Source organism: Lepeophtheirus salmonis, chromosome 3 (assembly GCF_016086655.4).
Source record: "Lepeophtheirus salmonis chromosome 3, UVic_Lsal_1.4, whole genome shotgun sequence".
Lineage (NCBI taxonomy): Eukaryota > Metazoa > Arthropoda > Copepoda > Siphonostomatoida > Caligidae > Lepeophtheirus > Lepeophtheirus salmonis.
In genome coordinates, this window is record NC_052133.2 from 44232391 (window position 1) to 44257967 (window position 25577).

Consider the following 25577-nt stretch of genomic DNA (forward strand, 5'->3'; position numbering starts at 1 on the left):
TACTTTTGGGCTCCCAACAGCCCTGATACCAACCCCTTGACTATATATTGTATCTTGTTGAAGTCTAAAATTCAAAGAGTTTGGATTTTAATGGACCACTTGGTACATATTATGTAATGTAGTTTCTCTTTTTTAATCCTATATATGAATATATTATATCAACTCTCCTTTTAATAAGAAAGGAGCGTCTAGGTCAGGGATTCTCAATAGGCAACCTGCGGGCCAAGTTCAGTCCGTTAAAATTATTTAATAACAATAATAAAATGAAAATGAAGAAGCTAAAAAAAGGACCAAATCATGCATTGTAGATCAGAGAATTTTATCAAAGATTTCAAAACTTCGATAACTGTGATTGTGTATTTCAACTGCTTAAGAACCCATTTTCATACCTGCCAAATAATGGTGACTGGAATGGGCAGGTTCATCAATTTGTGGTAAATTTAAATGTTGTTGGATTGCAATTCGAGTTGATTGACTTGCAATCAAATGATGAATTGAAGAATGTGTTCAAATCATCATCTTCTACTGAGAAATTCTAGATTAGATTGCCACGAGGATTTGAGCTTCTTATACCATGGGGTCTTCATTTTTGTGGAATGTTTGGATCATCATGGTTGTGCGAGTCTGTTTTCTCTGAGATGAATGTGATGAAAAACAAATATTGCACTAAACTCAATTTATGAAGATTGCCACAACCAGTCAGGATGTGTACTTTAAAAAGATAGCGCAGAATTCACGATCAAATTACAGTCATTGGAGTTATAATATATATAAATAAAAATATTTGAACGTCATTGACTTTTATCATGTTAATATTATTTACTGTCTAATTAAAATTAAATTCAATGTTTCATTAGGGTGGTGTGTTCCAGATGATCTCTTCATCTCATTTTGAGTAACATCCAAAAACTGTTGAGAATCCCCGGCCTAGGTCTATGTGGTTATTACTGTCCTTTTCAGTGTGATACTAGAAATTTGACTTCTCATTACTTGAAGGTTCCGAGTTCTGATTAGAATTTGAATTCAAAGCAAGTTGAATTCTCTAAAAAATATTTCGGACAAGTTCGAGTAATTTTAAGAAACTAGTAAAATTAGAAAATAATGTTTACAAAATTTTCCTTGAGTAAAAATCAACAAAATATAACAAATTCCAATTTTTACTTTATAAATATTAGAGTAATAATTAGTCGGTCCAATATTTCATAGAAATACTTCGCTGGGTATATAATTATGGATCATTTCTGTGACGGGATTAGGACTGTTAGCTATAGAGCTTCATTTGCCTAAGATATGGCCTTTTAAACAGGGAAATCTTTCATTCGAAAAATTAGGACCGGGAATTTTGTTTCTTATCAATGCAATTTCCGGCGTTTGCGAAAGAAGAATCAAAATATTTTATTAATAGAATTTGTACATATCTATTTGAAGAATACAAAACATGCAATCCAGACTCAATTGTGATGATACAAATTATGATCCTTGTTTGTTTTTGTGCTAACAGATCATATATTTAGGGTTAGCAAATTCATTTGTGATGTACATATAAATTGAAATTAGGACATACGACACTCGTTACTAGTAATTAATAAATATCCCTCGATCAATTAAAACATATAATTTATAAATAGACTGACCTTTCGATATTAATTCCTTATTAAAAAATTTCAAACTAGTTGGCTGGTTGGAATCACTCTCTTCATTTGCCAGATAATGCGTACCATGTGTAAAAGATGTTGCTCTAATTAGCGTTCCAGGTTTGTTAGCATCAAAGGAAATCCCTCTACTTTGTTGTCCTTCCTCCTCTTCCTCTACTTCTTGAAATATATCTCCATGAACGGATTGAGATGCCATGTCCTCTCCACACGAAATAAAGAGTAAAAAAAGAAAGCTTTTGATAATATAATAATTGATAGAGAAAGGGTCCTCTACTCTGAGAGATTTAACATAAACTGAAGCAATTTGCTATTTGGAAATACTGCTTTTGTATGTGGTGTAGTGTTAGTATTTATTATTAATAATATTTTTATTTCTTTCCAGAGCAGGGACGAAGGAATTGCGCAATTCTTGGCGCATGCACTCCACGAAGGAGTTGTATCGCGGAAAATAATGTTCAACAGCTAGTAAAACAGCTTATCCCAAAATATTTTTAAAGATTTCTCTCTACATAAATAACAGGGTCGTAATCCATAGTTGTAATACTCGACATATTAATCATGTTCCATCCATATAATACTAGAAATTTCTAGTATTATACGTGTTATCCATGGTGCCTCCAGCCAACCCCTCCCCCCTCCTCAATAACAAAGTAGGGATTACGGTACTGAATATACTATAAATTAGTTCTAATAAATTGCAAATAATGAATTCTTACCATCAATATTTTAGAATCACTCTTATATTTTAATAATTTATGCCTGAAGATTTTGCAATTTGTAACTTGACTAATAAATACGTTTATTAATTTACAATTAATCAATTTAATTTCCAATAGTAATATTGTTCAGATGCATAACTTATAAACATGTATACAAATAGTTCTACTCATTGACTTATATTTGGTGTGTCAGCGTAAAATAAAGCTTATACCTAAGGAGAAAATCCCAATATATGTTTTTACATCCTGAATACATAAAGGTCAATATTTCATAGACATATTTGAGTAGATTATATGCCTTATATTCAAATTTGTGGGATGAGTTAAGATAGCCTAGAGTTTTGGCTATTGTTTTTGAACCATCATTTGTTTAAGAGACCTATATAGGCACCAAGAATCCCCTTTTTAACTATAATTTATCAATTCTGATTCTTTTATTGTGACAATGGATTAATTTTGGCTACTTTAAGTGCAATTTTCGGCAACTGTAAAAGGTTAATAAGAATATTTTGTTCCATAGAAATCGAGGATAACTCGTCGAATGGTGCAAATGATATTCATACTCAAGTTTTAGAATAATCATTCCAGCTTGCTTTTGTGTTAATGGAGCACATATATAATCAATTATATTTATATGTAATAATTTATGCCCATCAGTCCCTGTTATTGTAATTATATATTCTCATTTCACTCATATAACAAAATATAATTCAACTAGAATTTAATATAATATTCGTGAATGTCGCACACTTGACAATAGAAATGTGCATCGGTGCTTAATTTGAGTTATAAATAATGATATTTCTCATAGTGTGGAAATATAAATAAATAATTTTAGGTATTAAATATGTAGTTCACTGTACTCAAATATATAATAATAATCAAATATAGTAAGATATCGGTTTCAAGTCTTAACATTTAAAACAATCTGCTCATATACAATTAGGTAAAGAGACTCTTGTGTATGAAATATAAGAAAATATTTCAAGGACATTTCGGTCAAGGTGACTATATAGTACCATATAGTCACCTTGATTTCGGTAATAAGATACTATTTATAATATCACGAAAACTTAATAAGGTTTATTATGTATTTTCAAACAAGTGTCGTCACTGGCCTGATCCTCTTTTATAAATATTTATTATCAGCAGTCAGGCAAAATGTGAATCCAGGATTAAAGTAATATTACAGATCAATTGAGGGATTTTTAATTACTTAAAACGAAAATAGTAATCGTTTTCATACCTACAATTTCAATAGGTACGTCTTGATGTGATTATTTAAGGTAGATTATCAAAGTCATATAAATAAATATATCACGAAACCTCATGTTATTTAATAACAATGTGATGTCATTGGCCATATTTGCTGCATAGGACATTTTTATCTCTTCTCGAGCCGACGAAATGAAGACTCAAGACACGGATAAAAAACGAATTGATCGGGATCAAATATGGTGTATTTTAAGTTTCGCTGGAGTGATGATACTAATAGGAGTTCCGACATGGTGGAAATGTACTAAAGTGTATCGTGTGGATCTCCCTTATGATCAAATTCAAACAGAGTTATTTCCTCCTGAGGAACTCCCTGCCAAAGTGATTTTTATCTCCGAAGATGTCTCTGCGGATCGACATCAGTTCCCAATCGCTCTAAGAGATGCATTAATAAGATCAGAAGGGATTTAGTCATAATGAAAACTCAAACAATCAATGGATTGTTCATTTTGAGGGCCAAATTTGTGGATCTTTTCACGAGGTATTTTAAGGGGTTCTAAGAAAATTACCCAAGGCGGAATATTGTACGAATAATAGCACAGAGTTACTTATTACCAGCCCTATGAAACTCTTTTGAAATTGCCTTAAATCAACAAAGTTTTGTCATAAAGATGATTTTGCTTTATTGACTGGTATCATTATTAAAAAGGATTTGTCACCAATATTAAGCTCTTAATTGTAATAATTGTTTTGCCCTTTTGAGTAGTGTTTGATTGAAAATAAAAGGAGGATGGTTAAAATTCGCATTATCGCTAACCTTTGACAAAAATAATCTGATATCTGCTTTCATTCACAAATTCAAGAAGGAGTCCATTGTATTTTGGATTCTTAAATATAAAATGCGTCGAATGAAAGTATAAGCTGAATTTTTTGTGTTTCAAAAAATTTGTAAAAGTATTTTTATTTTTCTTCCAAAAATATAGATTGTAACAAATAAATGTGGGCTTTGAAAAAATAATCCGTCCCTGTGGGATGATTTTGAGGCTATCTAGGAACTAAGTATGTTTAGGAAGCTTCTTGAAAAATCAAAGCAATGTTATAAAAAAAGAGACTTTGAATATTAATAATATATAGTTGAAATTGCCCTATATTTGTTTTTTCGAACAGTTTCCCCATGTTCAACGGAACTGTTTCAAATTGGTAGAATTGACTCTCAATGGTTGATACAGATTCCAAATACTGTACTATGGATAAATAAATTTTTATGTAACGCAGAAAATTTTATCCAATTAGAAGCTTAATATTGGTGATTAAGCCATTTAATTACAAAAGTGAAGGAATCAAGCTCGTTTTTTTAAATAAGACAAAACTTCATTGATTTTTTGGCAATTACAAGAGTTTATAGTTTTAGTTATAAGTAATTTCTTATGTTTAAAAATAACTAAAAATTAAGGGGTTTTTTTTCGAAAATATTTAGCCTCTGACAAATCTCCTCGTAACATTTTACCAACTGACAAAAAAATAAATATTATTTGATGATTCATACTGCAAAACCATGTAATTATGATTCCCAATCATGTTACACTAGTCTTAAAAGATAAAATGTTTATTTATTGTCGACGAATTTCAATGATTAAGGGCTGATTGATTCATTTAATATTGAGGATGCTGTAATTTAACATTTTAATCAATGTTCGAGATTCAATGGACAATGCGAATGAATCAATCGTTGGGATCGATTGTGTTGGAGCTCCTATGTGCCTGGTATAGTTTTGATCGCCACTTTTCTATCCCAAGGTCATTCCTGAATCTACAAGGGGGTCTACAGGGGTTGAACTGGATGGGTTGTATCCCCCAAATGAAGAATTTTTTGCATTTTAAAGAAATTCGAATATTTAAAAAAAATTTAAACAATATAATATTTGAAATTTAATTTAATTTTACAAATTTTTTACCAAAAAAATTAATTTTCTGTGAATACCTTTGAATTTTTATAATTTTTCTCCGATAAATTTAATTTTATGCAAACTGCTTTGGATTTTTAAAACTTTTTTCATACAAATTTAATCATTTGTAAACAGCTGTGGATTTTTGAAATTGTTTTCGAAAAAATTTAATTTAAAATTTTTTTCCCCGAAAAATTTTAATTTTTAAATCTTTTTGCAAAAAATTTAAAAATTAAAAATCTCAATCATCAAGATTTCTGTGTCATTGGAGTAGTTTAGTAAATAATTACATAGTATTGCAGTACGAATCATCATCAAATATATTATTATTTTTTGGGGGAAAGTGGCTTTCGACAAGTGTCCTGGAACCATTGCGCAGCGTTCCTTGGATGTTTGAATTTTCATATATTATTTGTTTGCTCAGAAAGTTTATCCCTATATAAAATCGGATTCTCTGCTCGAGGTCCAAATGCATTTGAGTCTGACTTAATACAAAACTTTGATATCAAGTTATCCGACTCATCCTTCATATCAAGGCAACACAATGTCAACGAAGGCACTCTCCTGATATATTATGTTCCCAAAATTAATGGTGTTCTAATTGGGAATGGTCGAAGTGTTTATATTGGTTCAGATGTGAAAGCTTCTGATGTTGCCTCCGTTGTTAAGAAAAGTATTCTTGGTGAATCCGTATTAGTATCTTCCGTCATTTCAATACAGAGCGATAAAAAACTTTTGGAAAACAAGTTAAATCTAAGACGGGTTCCTGCCTCTGCTGATGGATATGACATTCTTTTTACCCTATTGAATCCTGAACCGGATCGTCTTAATGCAGAATGGGATATTAAGAAGGCTGTGGATTTGTATGTTGATCCTTTTACAAGCCATTTATCCAATTTGTCTTCTTTTAGTGTCAAGTCTCAAGTGAGTTGTACATAATTGACCATCATTGAGGAATAATTCAATATCTTAACTTCTTTTTTACTTATAGATGTTGTACATGACGGATTTAACATTTCCTTCGAGGTATTTAATACAAATGTGGTTACTTAACACAAAAACAATCTTAAACAAAAGTCTAGACTAGGAAAAATGCCTAAATATATATATTTTTAAAACATGGGTACATACATCCCAATAATTCATAGACATATTTGAGACAATTAAGGCATTGTGTTGAGATACTAAAGAAGCTTATCCATAGTTTAAAACCTTCATTAAATTTAAGACTTATATTGGCCTGATATGGCCCTTTTCAAATAAAACGTATCAATTTTGCATACTGTCATTGTGACAATGAATTTTTGCTACTTTAAGTGGTGTTTGCAGTAACTAAATGATTAATCAGAATATGTTGATGTAAATGAGTGATAATTTGTCGAAGAGTAGAAAATAAGTAGTTCAGACTCAATTTGATAAAAAAAAGAAATATATATATATATATTTTTTTTTTTTTTGTGTTGACATATGTATTATATTAAATAAATTATACATTTTCAAAGATATTTTTGTAATTGTTATGAAAAAATACATCTTTACAGAAGTTCTTTAGAAGATATGGACGGAAACAAGCTTTTATCGCAACAAGACCTTGGATTAGCTATTAATTCTGTAGAGTCCCGTCTTACATCACACGTCTCTTCAAATCCAACACTTAACTTCATAACTTATATACCTAAAAGGTCCATGTCCCCTTTGTACATCGAGTCCCCTTCCTCATCTCCATCCTTTATGTTGCCAAAGTGGGGAGGTGTTTATATTTACAACGTGGAGAGAAATGATAGCAAGCCCTCAATTCACATTGAGACTTCCAAAGTCATGGAAGTATTTTTATCCCAATTAAAATTACTTTTGGGTATTCAAGAAGAGTCTAAATTGGATTATATCAAGTACGTGGAGCACAGTGGTATCCGTCTATGGGAAAAGGAGTTTCTTTTTAGACTTCGTGGAATGGAAAATTTACTTTTATCCAGATTAACTCTTCAATCCTTGGCACATTTATTATACAAGGTACCAGGATTCACTCTTATTTTTTCAATTAAGTTAACTTTTCATTACTCCTCTGATTAGATATCAAACATTGTCATAACAGATGAAATTGGAGAAGAAGTTCTTAAATCTGTTGCTTGTTTTAAAGAAGGATCAAGTAAATTTTCATCCGGTTTGATCGAAGACGGATTTCGAGATTCTAAATGTGCGTTCAAGTCATCTGAAAAGGCATTCTTTGATCCTTCTCTCCTCGCACTCCTATATTTCCCTGAAGATCAAAAATATGCCATTTACATTCCTCTATTCTTGCCAGTTGGATTTCCAGTATTACTCTCTCTATTAACTATTCTAAAGTTCTGGAAATCCTCAAATAGCGAGACTACATGATACTCACTATAAAAAGAAACTTGTCATACGATTGATAATAAATTTGAGTCATTCATATTTTAATTGTTGTGTTTATTTAATGATCATAAATGAGCTTAATTACGCACTATGTGATGCTATAAGCATTGTACTGAAGTGAAATGTTTTATCTTATAAGGAAATATCCGTTCTTTTCTTTTTGTTTATTTTCACTCTAGTTCAGAAGGTTCATTTACCTAGATTAATTTATTAATTTTCATGTTAATATGTACTTTATACAGTAATAATAATTGTATTTATACAATCATACCAATAAATGGGATATTACATTAATTTCTTCAATGTTATTTGAATAAGCTTAATATTATGTATATGAAACATGAAAACGGTTAAACAGAGGATTTAAGAGAAAAAAGATAATGTCTCGTTTGGAGGAAAAGAAAGGGACTTTCTCTTATTAGCATCCAAAAAGAACTTCTCTTGTTCAACGTGATCAGCTGATCTATTTAGATCCCCATACTCAAAATTCAAGGATGAGGGTTGCAAAATTTGTTCTGACCATAATAATTGGTAAGATCATAATATGTTAATACATCAAATAATCGTTAATTTTTTTCTTCTTCTAGCTATTCAAATTAAAGATTGCTATGGTTCAGAATTGGCAATCCTCAACTTTATTCCTCGGGAACTAAAACAATGGCTGGACGTGAGTTCTTTTAGTATACTTATAATATAATAATTAATAATCCCTTTATGAGATACTCATATTAAAACTTTTGGAAGACTGTTTATTCATTTAAAATATTTATTTATAGTGAATTGCTCAATATTCGATATTAACTTATCAAGGGCCCTATGAAAACTCTAAACTTAATATTTCTTCATTTTTTCTACCAAAAGGAATATTTTTGAACTATGTTCCCCAATCATTTTTAGAACGAGTCTAATGATACATTATTTAGGTAATTTTACGATATATTCAATTTTTAGCCTAATGAATATGAGGATCACGAGCACAGAGGATGGGTCGAAAGAGGCCGACGTGATTTGAGTGACTTCGAAGATGATCGTGTTACCTATACAGTATACGGTGAAGGCTCAGGGAATCCATGCATTTTTGCACAAACAGATTGCACTTTTAGCATTGAATATAGAACTCAACGCCGAGGAGTTCAAATGAAGATTGTTGAAATGCCTGTTAGTCCTAATATTACAGGAAGCTGTATTATGACAGGGGATTCTTCAATGATTTCAATGCTTTGGTCTGTCTATAACTTCTCCTTAATTTTTACGAAGAACCCCGAAGGAAACTCCTATTATTTGAATCGCGCTTCCTTGGTATTCACACAGGATGAGGATATTTTTCCCTACTCTGACTATAACGGAAAAGTGATATTGGAAACAAAGTCGGGGAAAAATTATTATTTTACACCTCTGGGAAAATCTTATTACTGTCAAAAGGGACGTGATCAGGGGCCACTCAAAATGTATAACACCGATGATGAAGTTATGGGAAACATAACATTATACAACTCAAGGTTTCAACCATTTGTAAAGAGAGCTAAAGGAGTGTGGGGAGAGAGTAAGGAATACTTCAAAGGGTTTATGTTGCTACACTCTGTTAATATATTTTATAAATTCATTATTTCATAGAAGTAGAATGCTTGTCGAGAGAGATTCAAACCCTGCGTGAGGATATTGTCCCTTATGCAGTTAGCATGATATATATTATGATGTCCACATGTCTTATTGCTGCCTATGGGATATATAGATATTTTTTCGTAAAGAAACAGAAGTATGAATGCTACGGAATGGAGCCAGAAGAAGAAGAAGGGGGGAAATATGGAGGCCCTAACATTGCTCCTGAGAAGCATGAAATGAAAATTAAGGGAGCTAATCGTCTCGTCGAAGAATATGACGGAGCTCAGAAATTTCAAGGAATTGAAGAACCTCAAGAAACTGAGGCTTTGACTTCATTCCAAGAGGCTCAACCCAGTGAGCCAAAGGAAAGCAATCCATTTAAGGCGACAAAGTCTTCCAATCCATTTAATTAACCTTTTTAAAGTAATTGGGCATGAGCAAGCTAAAAGATATATATTATCCGCAAGGGGGTGGGACTTTCTGTAGCCTGGGCTTTTATAAGTATAGATTGCTTGATGGCGCTGGTTTCTCCTCTACCAGAGGCGTCCTCGGGGTGTTGGCTGAAGGGGATGTAGTCCCCCCAAATATCCCAAAAATTTAATTGTTCAATTTTTTTTCTAAAAAATTAATTTTCTGTGAATAGCTGTGGATTATTGAAATTTTCTTCGAAGAAATTTAACTATTCAATTTCTTTTTCCAAAAAAGATAATTTTTTTGTGAACAGCTGTTCATTTTTCAATTTTTTTCGAAAAAAATAATATTTGAAATGTAATGTTTAAAATTTTTTGTAAATAGCTTTGGATTTTTTTGTCAAAAAAATTCCACCCCCCTAAAAATATATATATATAATTCTGCGGACGTCCCTTTATGTGATAATGATAATTATTATTCAGGGATTTGTAGTATTTTGTTGCAATATGGCACCACTCTCTGTCGCCTTATTTACTAACTAATATAAGTATATAAGTAGACAACGCTCATGCCCAGTCAAATTCTTTTTTTTTTTTTTTTGTAATGTAATGTCTTCCATAATTAATTACTGTCAATATGTCTTCCAATTTCATATGACTCAAAAAAGTATTTTGTCCGAATTTGTTCTATTGCCTATGAATATTGAATATCTCGTGTTTATTTTCTCTTAAATATTTTTAAAAAACTTGTAGAATAGTGTATGTATGAACCGTACAATTCATTTATGTCTTCCATAAAACAAAGTCTTCCAATGCATAATTTAACGTTCCATTATACTGTTCATTTTTTAAAACAACAGTAGAAACAAAATATTATAGCAGAAACGTTTGTTAACTTTTATTGTTTCCCTCTTACTAGACCATGTTAATTTTTCATTACTTTGTATACTACATATCCATTTTAGGCTTTCATATTATTATAAAATAAAAAAGATCACATAAATTACATATATCCTATCTAAAGTATATCATGAAAATTAATTGTATTCAAAGTATACCTTTGACATGAATAAATATAAAATTACTCACATACACATTAAACATGTGACATAATAATATCCGTACCTAGTCGTAAAACTTTATTTAAATATCAAAAGTACTATAAATAATGTGTACTTCGTCAAAGTGGATTCACTCAAAATCAAAATATGAGTCCAGTGTTACCAGGTGAGGTTAAGTAAAATTGGCTATATGTACTTCTAAAATTGGTTAATTTCAACAAGAAACGGCTAATAAATCAGCTAAATATATTTAACGGTTTATAGATTCAGGGGTTCAATTTTTTAGGGCTCCCTAATAATAGTTTGAGGAAAAAGTATTTTTGTTTATTTCAATAGTTTATAAGAAGTGTTAAAATCATCCAATTTAAGCCAAGTATGTCTCGTCCTCTTTTATAATTTGTTGCCAACTTGAATCCAACTTCATAATGCCCTTCTTGTAAAAGCCCTTGTCCTAAAAAACTCGCACTACCATTTTCCACAGACCTCTATTGAGACCAAATTTGTACCCCCAAGCGCGTTGGTCATAGACAGGAACGTGGTGCCAAGTCTGGACTGTAGGGGGGATGCATAATAACTTCCCATCCGGCCCCTGGAGCTTCTGGCGCGTCATCAAAGATGTGTGCAGCCTGGCCTTGTCTTGATGATTTCCTGTTACCTCCTATTCACCAATGTTAACCACTTCTGTTAGATCACCAACTTTAAATAGTCGAGTTGTTTACAGTAGAGGGCAGAATTTTAGCGGAATCTTTTTTTTTTTTGTTCGAGCCACTTTTGTACAAGACGAAGCGAAAGAGTATCGGCCCCATTTACATGTACATTGTAAATTTTCTTGGTCACTTTCGACCAGTTTTTCACTTTCAGAAGGTAAAAATGTAAAATATGGAGAATTTCTTCCTTTTAGACCTCCATACTCGATGCACGATAATTTACGATTGAACCGACAAAGCTCAATATTGTCCAAAAAGCATTTGTAGTATACACGCACATCTTTAAAATGCCTTATCGTATGATCCGATGTGCCCAATAATGAACAAAATATACATAGTAAAAAGATGGCCAAAAATACGAAATTACTTTTCCCCCAACCAAATAGTATATGTTTTACCAATGTTTCAGTGGGACAATTGAGGCTGTTCCGAGGAAATATGTATTTTAGCGTAACAAAAGGCTGTCTACAAAAGAAAAAAAAAATACCCATAGACCTCTGTTCTTAAAAGTGTAGTGCCTCCAGTAGGATTTCTAAAATTTGGAAGGGGGTTACAATATAGTATATATATGAAATACACACTCATTACCTTGTCATAAAGTTGATCCAACTCTAAGTGTACTGTGAGCTATTACATTGAAAATTTAAATTTGAATGTGTTCAATTTACAGGTGCAAAATCGATCCAATATTTTTGATAATTCAAAGGCTCAGTTAAACTATTACAAAGATCAGATAAGCTTTACAGCTATAAGCTAAATTATATTTAGTCCACCCATACAAGTCAAAAATCAGCTAGTCTGGCAATATTGAATCTAACTAGCGATGTAAATTGTTTGTATACTTTTAGCTGGTCTGGGGTTTTTTTTAATTGGTAATCTGAAGAATGAATTTTATTTTCCTTCGCAGTTGTCATTATTCTCCTATACTCTCAACTAGTGAACTTCCTTTTCTACTAGATTCAATTATATTCCAAACCGGATTGAAAATTTACATGTGCTCATAAAAGACGAAGAGTAACCTTGAGGATATGTAGCCAAGTTATTATGGTGAGGCCTTATTCGATGCAGATTTGAATTGGGGATCGACATTGGCGTAGTTCTTGTACTTGTTATTTCCATCTCCCCCTCCTCCCTTGTCGTAGCTGAGTGTTGCTGATCTCTTCCAAAAGATTTTTTCAAATTGTCTAGGTTACCATATTGATTATTGGTTTCTTTTTTTAACATGCCCAATATACGCACGATTTTTATCTCTAAATATAACACGTCGTTGCTTTTATTCTATCACGCAACCTGTCTTTGGAACAGAAACAGGAAAAAGGTTCAAAACAATTCTAAAAATGAATTTTCGATGACGTCCGTTCCGTTTTAAAATAGTGACCATCGGTCCCATAACGTCATATATATACAATATTAAATGTGTTGGATAACTTATCATATTAGTACGACTCATAAGTCAGGAGTGTGCAGAAATAGGTCCATAGCACGTTGTTACATTTGTTATATCACACAACCTTTATCATATAAATAAGTGTAGCCAAATTGTATGAGTAAATCTATAGCTGCTTTAGCCAGGAGTGGGTACCCATTCAGTACAGAAATCCAAAATTCGTCAGGTGTTTTAGAATCAAAATCCGTTTTTAGTTATTGGTTAAATAAAAGGCGTGTATTTGTGGTACATTATTTTCTGAGATAATCTTATTAAAATGATCCAGAAGTTTTGATGCCAATCAAATTAAATATCAGACCAGGAGACAAAATATTTAGTCTTGTTTTTGTTGTTTTTTATGGGGGTTGATTAAATTGACTGATTATGGACATTTTAAGACTAAAAACTTGTACAAAACACTAGTAGTGCCCATAAATGCAATGTACCCATCATTTTTGATTCGTGAGAAGAAAAATTTGGTTGTTAGGAGGTCAGAAAATTAATATTGATGAGGAAAAATATAAAATGGCCGAAATGACTATGTTTGAGAATTGGTTTCATTATTCATAATGAGGTTTCAGGGGTAGATTTACAAAAAAGACACTGGCCCATTAATTAGATGTTGTTTTTTCTCCAAAAAATTGGTATCTCCCACCAAAATTCATATCCGTCGAGTTAATAAAATAACTTTTTTCTTACATAGGAGCCATTTTGGAGGCTCAAAGCTGATATTTTTGCTACATAAAATACAAAAATTTCCAATAAATCATCTTCAAATGTCTTTAAAGAAATAAAATACTTCACTGATATTCTAATTAGATCAATCAAAGTAATATGTACTAAAAATTGCTAAAAATGGCTAGATTTGTACAATTATTGCTATTTATTGATCGATAAGGGATAAGAAAAGTAGGATGATTAAAGATGAATAACTTATACTCTCCATTCAAATAGTTAATATTAATCTACAATATGGAAATAAGATTGTATAACGATGTAATAACATTTGTTTAAATAAATTTTAGGTTATAATATGAGTAAATAACTAGTCATTAGAGCAGGGATGTCCAACTCGTGACTCGGGAGGCACATTGCGGCCAGCTTAATGTCCCACTCTGGATATTTTTGTGTTGGTGAAGTAACATTTAATCAAGACTATTATAATGGTTAGGGAACATTGGTCAACTACAAAAACAAAAACAAAAAAAAAAAAAAGGTAATTCTTGTTTCTTTTTTGAAGAACGAAAGGTTGAGAGTTTCTCTTCTGCTTTTTTCATCTCTTCTGCGTCTCATCCATCATGTACTTATACCTTCTTGACTGGTACAAATCGTGATAATTATCAAAAAGCAAAAGTCTACCAGAGCCCCTTATACCCCCCCTCTTAATTTGGGCTCTTCTCTCACCCCTCTCGTTTTGAAAGAGGAAAAGTTCAAAGATGCAATGATGATGATGCGTTTCTCACAAAATAACTTTTATTTGACAAATATTTTTTGATTATTTTTACGTATTTACATATTTTCAATCGCATTGCCCCTTAAAAAATAGCTCCAGGTAGAGACTACTTCTTATTTGTTCTCAAAGAAAATAGAGAATAAAAGATGAATGACATTTCAATGAAGATCAAGGATTATTTGTCATCAAGGATTACCCTGATTGTTTATTCAGTTTGCACTTCACTATGGAATAAGTAAAGAATATAAAATAATGGAATGTGAGAGGGGGGGGAGGGTAAAAAGTTTTAATTGTGGAGTCAAACAATAAATAATATCTGTGTGACCAAACATATTATGCTATGTACGTATATTGGGTATCTCCACCCAATTATTTAAATACATGGATAGCAGACAGGGGATTCAATACATTGATATGGCAGAATCCTTAAAAATAAAAAACTCAAACTGTATAGTGGAAAATTCATGGAGTTAGGAATAAAATTATAATTTATAAATTTTTTACTTTATTTATATAGTAAAAATGAAACAAAAGGTTTCATTGAACATACCCCTTTATATGAAAATACTAGTCAAGGGTTACCCCACGTTGCTTAGGCGAGCATTAAGGTATTCTTACGGGCATGATAGTATAAAGCCTGTATGTTATATGAAATGAATTATTATGAATTTAAAAGAAAATTGTGGTATAAACTTCATATTATAAACCAAGATAGGTATGGAATTTTTTGTCTAGATGAGAAGTCCATCTTTTATTTTTGTAAGAAAAGTAGTTAATAGCATTTATTGGCATTGTAAAGAGAAACATAAACCTATCAAGATTTTTTTGATTATTGCAAACAAATCATTTATAGAGAATAATGTCGTCAAAATAATACCCACTCTTCAAAACTGGTTCATTTTTGCAAATATTGCAAAATTTATGTAATAAAATGTTCCGAAAATTAAAAGAACTATGTTTAACTGTTGAGGTTTATAATTATATGTCCAAAATGCATCGTTTTGTGGCATTTTTTCTTAAAAGTTGAAAATTGACGTTGGATAAAGAAAGGAAAAATTATTAAGAAATGACAGTTAATAATCCATTTTTATTTGCCAAATCTATACGCAAACGAATTTCCAAACAAATATTTCATTGGAAATCCATTTTTTTTTGTAGCTGGAAAAAAAAAAAAAAAAACGAAGTTCAATTTTCACTGTTTTTTTTTTTTTTTTTTTTGTCTCCATACTTTTTTGATTTTGAATAAATTTAGAAAACGTTCTTATTCTTTTAGTTGTTACCTATTTAGTTCTCCTTGAGCTCCAAAACCCAGTTTTTGTTTTTAGGGTGTAGAATAAGCCCCCTTATATGATCCCCACAAAAATGGGCATCCCTGTTTTATCCTGACCAGGTTCAAAAGCGGCACCCATGCAAAATTCTACCGTTATATGGTTAAAGTTTGGAAAAAAAATCAAAGCCCATATACCTTGGAAAATTTAGGGTAAAAAGTAAGGTCATGATTTCTTCTTTTTTCATTAAAAAAGTCATAAATATATAAACATAAGTATTGTTAAGCTAATTTATAGCCTTTCAATGATATACTACACTTGCCTATAATTGCATATATATTGCTTACCAAATTTTAGACAAATCCAGTTCTTTGTGAAAATTTTTCATGGAATGACCCATGTATACAATACAAACTAGTCAATATTTTATATACATATTTGAGTAAACTATTTGTATTGTATTCAAATTTGTGGAATGAGTTCAGATACCCAATAATTTTAGGCATACTTCAAAACTTTTATTTGATTTAAGAGACTTATTTTGAACCCAATACGGCCCTATTCAACAATAAAATCCCTCAATTTCTCATTCTTTCAATGTGATGATCTATTTTAGCTACTTTAAATTTAATTTTCAGGTCCTTTAAAGGATTAAAGGGAATAATTTGTATATATATATATTTTGACAATAATAAGCCGAAGAATAGATTTTGAGTAAAAAATTAACCACGTTTGTGTTTAATTAAAATAGCACTTTGAAAGTATGTCCTATACTGTTTTAACTGAGTCATTAATAGTACATACTTATTTCCATTTATAGCGTTATGACGATACTATTACCATGTTTGGGAACTGAAAGATAAAGAGACTAAATTTAGTTAACATACGTGTTTCCATGAAATGTCTTTTAATAGATAAGGAAATTTTCTCTATGCTTTAAGTAGGTATGTTACTCGGAATCAAAAATAAGAGTTCTGTAATTATAGTCACAATATGTGTTTTCCCAACAGTGCTTAAATGATGTCACAAGAAATAGATTTGTACTATACTAACGGAGAAATCTCAGTACTCGACTTTTTCTCCTTTATATTAATGTAAATGGCGCCTTGGTAGTTGAAAAATATAATTAATTATGCCTCATTTGATATAAAAATAATAGGACACGAGCGTTGTTGACTCATATTAGCTGGAAAACAAAGTAGCTGAGAGTGTGGCTCTCTTGCGGCAATGTTATTCAACTCCCCAAGGAAAAGTTATTTAATATAAAATACTAGGAGTAGCACTCGGTATTGCCAAGGGTTGTTAAGCATCGTCACCCAGACACACTTTGCTTTAAAAATATAGAAGATAACACCCGGAGAAATCCTCAGTGTTACTCGCCGTTTTTCATAAGCACACTAACACGAAGTTCGAAAAAAAATAATAATATGACGTTATGGGTGATTAGTCAGGGGTACTTTAGTCTCTAGATCGCTACCTGGCTGAGCCTTAGCTATTCACGCTCGATGCTACCAAGAAAAAAGCTAACTAAATTAACAATATTGTTATATACATTTAGTTGAAATGATTGTAATGAAAAAATTATACTTAAAAATTAAAAAAGGAGAAAGGGTTGTTGCGTGTGCTCTTTTTTCTTTTTGGCTCATTATTTAATCGGTCGTCGTGGTGTTAACTTCTCCCTCTGAAGTAAGTATTCTCGCCTATCTTTGATGTCAATTCTTTTAAAAAGGGATATAAATGAATTTAAATGTAGTTACAATATTTGCATGCACTATGCTATTTTTAATGTTGAAGGTTCTTCCCTTCATGGTAGTAATTCATTTCCTCCATAATCATGCAATATACAGCTGATATTAATAAGGATCTTAATTAAATAGTAGCATATGTATCTCTCCCGCTTTTTTCCTACCCCTTTTTTTTTACTTACAAACATGTCAACTCAAGATATACATCAGGGAGCACTTTATAGAGTGCATCCTATATATATGCTCCATGTTACATTCAAAAACACCACCGAAATTTCATTGATAAAGCTACATTGTTATTTCTTAGTTCAAAAATATGTATATAATATACATCAAGGAGCACTAAATACAATGCACTTTGTTTATACAGTCGATGTTACATGCAAAACGCATGCAATATTTCATTTTTATAACTATATCTTTATTTCTTACATTAAAAATGTCTGCTTTTCATTCCAACATACATTCAGAGAAACATACAGACACACTTTGCTTGATTAATATAGATTGGTATGTTACTCACAAATAGAGCGCTCTGAAAACTCTTCACAGGATGCACCATTTTAAAAAACAACTAGTTTAAACAACAAGCTACAAACTGTCACATCTCCATGCGGATAATATATATACAGGGTTGAGAAGCAAAACGTGGATTGAAAATTAGTGTTAATTTTCTCATTAATATAGGAAGGTTTTGTGATTACTTTTTGACATTTGGCTCAGTAATCTTTTGTGCATAAACAAACTATAATAAACATTTCGTCATCTCGTCATCATGGGTGAACCAAAAGGCAGCCCATCTCAGATCTTCTAGATGCTGAAGTTGAGGTGGAGAGGACTATGGACATTGTCAAGTGCTCCATGAGCCTGGCCTTCAAGGTCTATAAGATGAAGAATGATGGCGAAGACCTTTCCAGGAAAGAAGGAAGTTCCTGTCGACCTTGGAGAAAAAGGCCAAGGATGACCCCACCAAAATCAATGAATCTCCTAGCCAATTACTTCTCCGTAGCTGCTAGGGCCATTAGGAGGGCCATCATAGGAGGCTTGGGATTGTCCCCATTCACGAAGACCCAATGCAACCTTCTGCAGGGGCTGTGAAGACCAGGAGTCTCGAAAGTCCAACTCTGTATATTTAGTTTGTTCATGCAAATTAAATATTTACTAATTATATAAATCGTATAATTAATTACTTCACTTATCAATAGTGGTTTTTTAGAATCATACAAGACCTGTAATATTCAATAGAATTTAAAAATAATCTTATACTATACAGCCAAACAATTTTCTATATTTAAATTATTACTAATTGTGCTGTATACAGATATAATCAGCAGTAATGGGTGATTCATTAACCCTGATGATTTTAAATTGTGATGTAGACTGTGAAAATCAAATTAAATTCAAAATTTATACGAATAATTATAAAAAACAGACTACCATAAAGCTCATGATTTACTATTTTTGAAAAAATAGTAAATAATACACAATACTAAATTAAGTTCAATAAAAAAAAAGAGGACACTCGATGACAACAATTTTCACAGCGCCCTCTATGTGAGTACTTTTAAGGGACATTATCAATTTTATCCTTTTTTCTTTCCTTCTAATTTATTCTTTTTAATTAAAATCCACCAAAAAATAAATAACCCCCAGGAAGGAAAATAAAGTTTTAAAATCTTACATTACCATAAGTCGTAAGTAAACTTATGATGCAAATCATGAGAAGACGGATTAATTATTATTATTATTTTTAAGAAACAATCTGTTTGTTTATTTTTCCACATCATACCACCAAAAAACTAATGGTAGAACTACTTGCCACATCCTTCCAGAGGCAATATTGTGTATATATATCATGTATTTTGAAACTTTAAGAGTAACACTCAGAGAGTAAAAGAACTGTGTCAAATGCGCCTCATTTGTTAATCACAGTAAACTATTCATATTGTATGAAAAATAAGTGACACACGTCAACAGAAACCTAAGTTGGAATATGATTTTCTTTTTCAAAATGGAGTCTGGATTACATTTGTGCGTCAACATAAAAACAATTTTGAACAAAATCAAGAAAAAGAGTAATTCCCCTCAGATACAATACACTTGTGCCAACATTTTTTCCAATCCTCGAAGCACTCCTCATAAATACTTTTCGGTATAGAAGGGCGAAAAAGTTGCATTAATGAAAAATTACAGCTGATTGTTTATCTTTTGAACGCTTTCTTTACCAATTCTCTAGGATAAATATTAACAAAAATTGAGCAAAAATAGAAAGAAGTAGCTCGTTTAGTCTGAGCCGGATTTAGCAATTCTGATATTATAAAGACCCTTAATATCTGCAGAACCACCGTCTGGAGGATCAAAGTTAAGTTTAACAATGGTGAAGACATCAATGATCATCATGGAGGCGGAAAATCGATCAAATTAAAGCCTGAAACGGTAATATAAGCTTTTCTAAAAATTTGAAGATGACGGAATTGGCGAAGCCGTTCCACAGTGTCCAATGCCGTAAAAAAAAGCTGGTGACAAGTCTCTCCGACATATTGAACGACACTTGCTCACTCAACAATAACAGTTTGATCGGTGCAAAAAGGTTACAATTACCTGAGGTATAACAGAATGCGAATTTTGTTCTTCTCGGACGAGAAGACATTCACAGTGGAACCTGTGTCCAATAGGCAAACTGATCGGGTTTTATGTTTTGTAAAAGTCAACTGCTACCTTTGTGAAGTATCCACAACCAAACATCCGCTCTCAGTAATGATGCTCGGCATTGTTTCATCTGAAAGTCACAAAATGAAGCCAATTTGGTTCCCCCTCGGATACAGAATGATTAAAAAGGACTCCTTCATGATTTTGCAAACAAAATTCCTTCCCTAGGTTTGTTACATCAAAGAACAATAAAAGAGAGGCAATTATTGCTATCACCAGGACAGGACTCATGTACATACGGGAAAAATCGTGCAAAAAAAGTGAAGTTATGTCCAATGTATTTATGGCCGCCATAGAGCCCCGACTTGAATCTCCTTGAATAAAGCATCTGGTGGTACATTGAAATCAAAGCCTGTAAATAACGTCACAGCAGTATTGAGTAGCTAAATCAATCGGTTGAGAAAGATTGGCGATCAATGTCGAAGCACTACATTGTCAACGTGAGCAAAGCGTTCTGGGTTGCGTGGAGCGTGTGATTGAGGCTGAAGGTGCTCAAATTCATACATAAAGTTCTTTAAGGAGTAATAAACAAGTTCGAATTTAAAAAAATTATATAATTTTATTTACAGCCGCTAGGTGTAATTAATTGTTCAACTTTCATTATGTTCCAAGACTTTCTGACAACCCGGTGACCTTAAGCTCTTCCAGTGATGCAGTCTTACTCACCTCCATCGTTGCAAATCTCAGTCCTTTCATAGGTTTCTTCAGTTCTGGGAACAAAAAAAGTCACATGGGGCTAAATCCAGTGGATTGGGTGTTTGTTGTTTTTGGCCAAAAAATTAAGCAGTTTCGGAACAAATTTCGCTGACACTCGTTTCATGCTCAAAACGTTCGAAAAAATTTTATGGGACGAGCCAACTGATATATATTAATATCCTCAACAACTTCTCCCATAGTTATTCGATGGTTTTCAATAATAATTTTCAACATTTCAAGTATTTTAGAGCACTTAATTTTATTTTTTACAGAAAATTTGATGCGAATTCTTTGATCCGTGTTTTTCAATAGCAAAAAAACACGGAACTTGCAAAATACTTCTAACTGTTATGCCTCTCACAAACAAACTAATCATATTATATAGCTGAAACAGTAAATATATGTTCGTGACGAGTGTACTAACATAAAAAAAAACGAAAAATCGAATGTACCAAATGTACCTTGCTCGAGAAATTGGGAAAGCCATCTTAGTTTTTGAACACAACTCCTACATGCAGTCTAATTTTTCATAGACATATTTGAGCCATTTATCGACTTTTTATTCAAATTTGTGGCATGAGTTAAGATGACCAAGAAATTTAGTTATAGTTTACAATTTTTATCTCATTTATTCAACCTAATTTGACGCCGATATGGTCTTACAAATAAAATAACATATTACGAAGCAATATTATAGGTAATAAAGTATCGAATAAAATACTATGTAGATTTAATATGAAGATAAAATATATATACCTAGTGATAGACTAAAATCTTAATATTTTGAATTTTAAACTTCAGCAAGATAAAAAACAATTTAATTTCAATAAAATTAATACTATAAATAGATGTGTGCCTGAGCTCTCTTAACCACTAATATAGTAGCCTTTAGCGGAAATGATGGCTTCCAGGTGGTGGCGGAAAGCCTGGTACCCTTTGCGAATGTAGTCCTCCGTCATAGCGTCCCAGTGCTGGCTGACAATTTCTTTAAGGATCACACTACAAGAGCTTTTCCTCAACATGCACACTAAAGGTGTAGTCGAGGGGTAGGCATTAGCGTTGTAGGGGGTCCAAAAATGTCATGAAAAAAGAGTTCAAAAGACTCATTTAAAAGATTCTTGCTACGGAAGAGATGGGTTTCTTTCATTTCTGGTGTGAAAAGTGGTCTCTTCACTCTGACAAGGATATTTCCAAACCCTTTTTGATAGCTTTCTGGACAGTTTGGTGTAAACTCCCAAGATCTCTTGCATGGGCCCTCATGGACTTGACAGGATTAGCCTGGACACTTTTCGTTAACTATTTCTAGTCCAGTTTAGCCTAAATGAAATTACTCTTCTTCAACGGTTTGGACTTGCTGACGGCATAGACGATGGTTCTGGAGACCCCCAACTGCTTTCATTGCTCGAATGGATTACGTTTAAGTTTTCTCGACTTGTATGTAAGCTACAGAGCTCAGGTTTGTTTTGTTTTGTAACTAATGATTTATCCTTTAATATATCATTAATTGAAATCACTCAACCTTCATTAATTAGCAAATTAGTAAGTGGTCAGATTTCAATATACCCCCTTGCAAATGTAATTCATTTTAGAAATTGTAGTTAAATAATATTAGAATGATTATATGTGATTGACTTATTTGGCTGACTATATAGATGCTTCTTTTAGCTTCTTTACAGATGAGAGATTGCGTGATTCAATAAAGGTAATTCCGTGTTATATAACGGAATTTTCACCCTCATTGACATCAAACGGGATCAATTTTACATCCATTAAGGATCGTCAAGTTGGACTGGACGTCATTGCAGTCCTAAATACAGATCGACAATATATTAAATACAATACAATATACGTTCTATTCGGATCAGATCCTTGTTATTCGCTGTTGTTATTTTTTGAAGAAAGAATGAGTCCATTAAATTGACCATATAAACAGCTCCTCCTGGTCACATCTTATGGATGGATTAGATGTGTTTCCATATATTATTTACTCATATCCGCATGAAGGGATGATGATGTTAAAGATACTATAGACGTCGGCCCTTTAATATGAACCCTATTTTTTTCGTTCTCAAAACTATTTTATGGTGTTATTTTTTCTTTTGCAAATAGTATTAAAATCCCTTTCTTTCTCTGCTTTTTTTCTTCTTTTTTGCAATTTCTTCATCTTCGTCAGTCCAGGAGAAGGGAACCTTTTTTTTATAATTCTATTAAAATTTATTCCCTCGCATAAAATGAAAAGCAAAATAGTTATATAATATAATATAAAATGATCAAAATGGCGACGATGATGATAATTCCCTTTCTATTAACCTTATGGATGAGCTTCTCATAAAACTAAGAAGTATAAAAGAAAAAAAAGGACTCATATAGAAGGTAAATTACCTATTAAAAAATTTAGGGGTTAATTATGTAATTTAGAATCCCTAGCTCCGTCATATGTTAAATCTCATAAAGAAAAGTATTAAACCGAACCATAAAGAATATTTATGAGCAAGAACAGCCCCGAGTAAAAGCAAAAGTATGATGAAAAAAAAACAAAAAAACGATTGATGGTGCACACGATGTTGATCGGATATAGTTGCGCCGGAAACATAGGGGTCAAAGGGTCATTATTTCCAAACTTTGGTTGGCTAGGTGTAATAGTTATTCAGGGGCGTCCACAGGATTATATTTGGAGGGCTTGTTCTTCGATTTTTTTTTTTTTTTTTTAAATCCAAAAATTACTTTTATTTGGAAAAAAAATTAAAAAACCCTACCGCTCCTCCAACAAAATTTCAAAAGTTTATTGTTCGGACAAAAAAAAAATCAAAAGTTAAATTACAAAAATTCACAAAAAAAATTGAAAAATTAAATGCAAAAAAAATTCAAAATTGCAATTCTATAGAGTACATTTTTGTGAAAAAAAAAAATAACGAAGGAAATTTCAAATGTTTACTTTTTTGAAAAAAAAGGAAATCTATTATAAAATTATTTCCAAAAATTTCAAAAATCAACAGTTATTCAAAAAAAAAAAGTAAAAAATCTATAACTATTCACAAAAAATTTGATATATCTACAGCTGCTCCAAAAAAAAATAATTTTTAGAAAAAATCTCAACGATTAAATTATAAATATTAAATTTTTTTTGGAAAATCTTTCAAAAAATCCATAGCTATTTTCAAAAAAACTGTTGGTTTTTTTGAAAAAAAAAATTGACTTCAAAGTTACATTTTTGGAAAAATGAAAAAGGCAGAAAAAAAAAAAAATATTGAAAAAAAAAATTAATTTAATTTTAGGAAATTTGTATATTTTAGGAGGTGGGTGGGTGGGGTCTATAGCCACTCCAGCCTCCTCCTACGGATGTCCCTTCTATTCTATAATAAAATGGTTAGGTTGAGGAGAAGTAGTTTTTGTCCTCTTTTTACATGCGCTGCCTCTGATATAGTTATCGAGGAGAAAATGATTTACTGCTATAAAGAGAATAACTTTCTATATTTAAAATAGAATGAGCGGAGGGGAAATTTTATAATTATACTTAAATTCATAAATATTATCACATTTTTCGTCTTTAAATCAGAATATTAATGAAAATTTGTATGATTATGATGTCCTTCTTATAAAACTATCCCAATTATAATTATGATAAGTGTTCAATATCTCAACTTCTACTTCAGAATAAATGAAGCTCCATCCTAACCCATCAAATTTACTCATAAATAATCAATTAATCATTCAATTAATTTTATGTAAATCTCTGGACCTAAGTTTTATTATGAATCATTACAAAATAGATAAACGTCAATTCCTAATCATAGTCAGTGTTTAAATTAAATGACATCTTCCACAACTACCAATTTTTCAATATTCTACTTATAGTGTAATATAAAAATAACAACGATATCAAATAACATCTGTGCTCTGTGATAGTTTTATAAAAGCTCTTTAGAATTTTGGTCATATATGTATAGGAGATAATATACTCATTTAATAGAAAATATAGAGTTAATTATAACTCACGAACAGTGATGAAAAACCTGTGTAAAATGGGCATGGTACCCCTGAGAAGGAGGAGCTCAGATACAATCAGCTGTAACAGGGGAGGAGGGAGAGAAGTAAACAAATAAGGACATTGGCTAAAACTACTCCAATATCTATACCCAAAAATGTTTTTATTAATGACTAATACTTCGTTTATTTATCAAAAGTAATGAATTATGAAATAGCCATGACATATCAAGTGAGACAAATTAATCGAGAACTGACAACAATACAAATAAGGTATTTTTGGTTTTGTTCTCTTTCATAAATTTTAATGCTCTTAATCCAACACCTCAAAGTCTGAAAGCCTTTCTCTTGTTTAAAAGATAAAAATCATTTTTCTTCTTTTTCCGTCAAACAGTTTATAAGTCTAATAATATTAATATTGTGTAATGATGATGCAATCAAGTGTTTTTATGTGACGCAGCATTGTAGATGTTGACCATTTTCGGTGCCCAAAGAACCAAGTTTTATAAGAATGAAAATCTTTTTTTCATTAATATTAGGGAAAATAGTCAACTTTGGGAAAGTAAAGATTGAGGGAGCTGCCTGCA

At 31.6% G+C, this 25577-nt stretch overlaps 3 protein-coding genes across 6 annotated transcripts in view; 2 read left to right on the forward strand and 1 right to left on the reverse strand.

Moving 5' to 3' along the window:
* The window catches only part of AMPdeam (AMP deaminase), a 94815-nt gene that overhangs the window by 45841 nt on the left and 23397 nt on the right, over positions 1-25577 (reverse strand). For 2 of the 4 annotated variants that reach the window (XM_071887429.1, XM_071887426.1), the window contains exon 2: positions 1635-1856. In XM_071887429.1, the coding sequence (XP_071743530.1) occupies positions 1635-1851 (217 nt within the window). In that variant the 5' untranslated portion in view covers positions 1852-1856. Of the gene's footprint in view, positions 1-1634; positions 1889-2371; positions 2544-25577 lie in introns of those variants that run through there. The other 2 variants (XM_071887428.1, XM_071887427.1) reach the window with 2 other exon arrangements.
* On the forward strand, positions 3723-7974 carry PIG-S (phosphatidylinositol glycan anchor biosynthesis class S). The gene is made up of 5 exons (XM_071887440.1): positions 3723-4059; positions 5964-6459; positions 6527-6561; positions 7077-7545; positions 7606-7974. The coding sequence occupies exons 1-5, from the start codon at positions 3782-3784 to the stop codon at positions 7909-7911; spliced, it is 1584 nt and encodes a 527-aa protein (XP_071743541.1). The 5' UTR covers positions 3723-3781; the 3' UTR covers positions 7912-7974.
* Positions 8039-11065, forward strand: LOC121115191 (uncharacterized). Its single transcript, XM_040709380.2, has 4 exons — positions 8039-8460; positions 8517-8596; positions 8881-9472; positions 9544-11065. Exons 1-4 carry the CDS (start codon positions 8424-8426, stop codon positions 9942-9944), a joined length of 1110 nt encoding a protein of 369 aa, XP_040565314.1. The 5' UTR covers positions 8039-8423; the 3' UTR covers positions 9945-11065.

What these genes read in the sequence shown, in the direction of transcription:
- PIG-S (XM_071887440.1), top strand. Translation starts at nt 3,782, where the DNA reads ATGAAGACTCAAGACACGGATAAAAAACGAATTGATCGGGATCAAATA. An exon ending in CTTTTAGTGTCAAGTCTCAA is followed by an intron (nt 6,460 to 6,526) that starts GTGAGTTGTACA and finishes TTTTACTTATAG; the next exon opens with ATGTTGTACATGACGGATTT. An exon ending in GATTTAACATTTCCTTCGAG is followed by an intron (nt 6,562 to 7,076) that starts GTATTTAATACA and finishes ACATCTTTACAG; the next exon opens with AAGTTCTTTAGAAGATATGG.
- LOC121115191 (XM_040709380.2), top strand. Translation starts at nt 8,424, where the DNA reads ATGAGGGTTGCAAAATTTGTTCTGACCATAATAATTG. An exon ending in TGTTCTGACCATAATAATTG is followed by an intron (nt 8,461 to 8,516) that starts GTAAGATCATAA and finishes TTCTTCTTCTAG; the next exon opens with CTATTCAAATTAAAGATTGC. An exon ending in AACTAAAACAATGGCTGGAC is followed by an intron (nt 8,597 to 8,880) that starts GTGAGTTCTTTT and finishes TTCAATTTTTAG; the next exon opens with CCTAATGAATATGAGGATCA.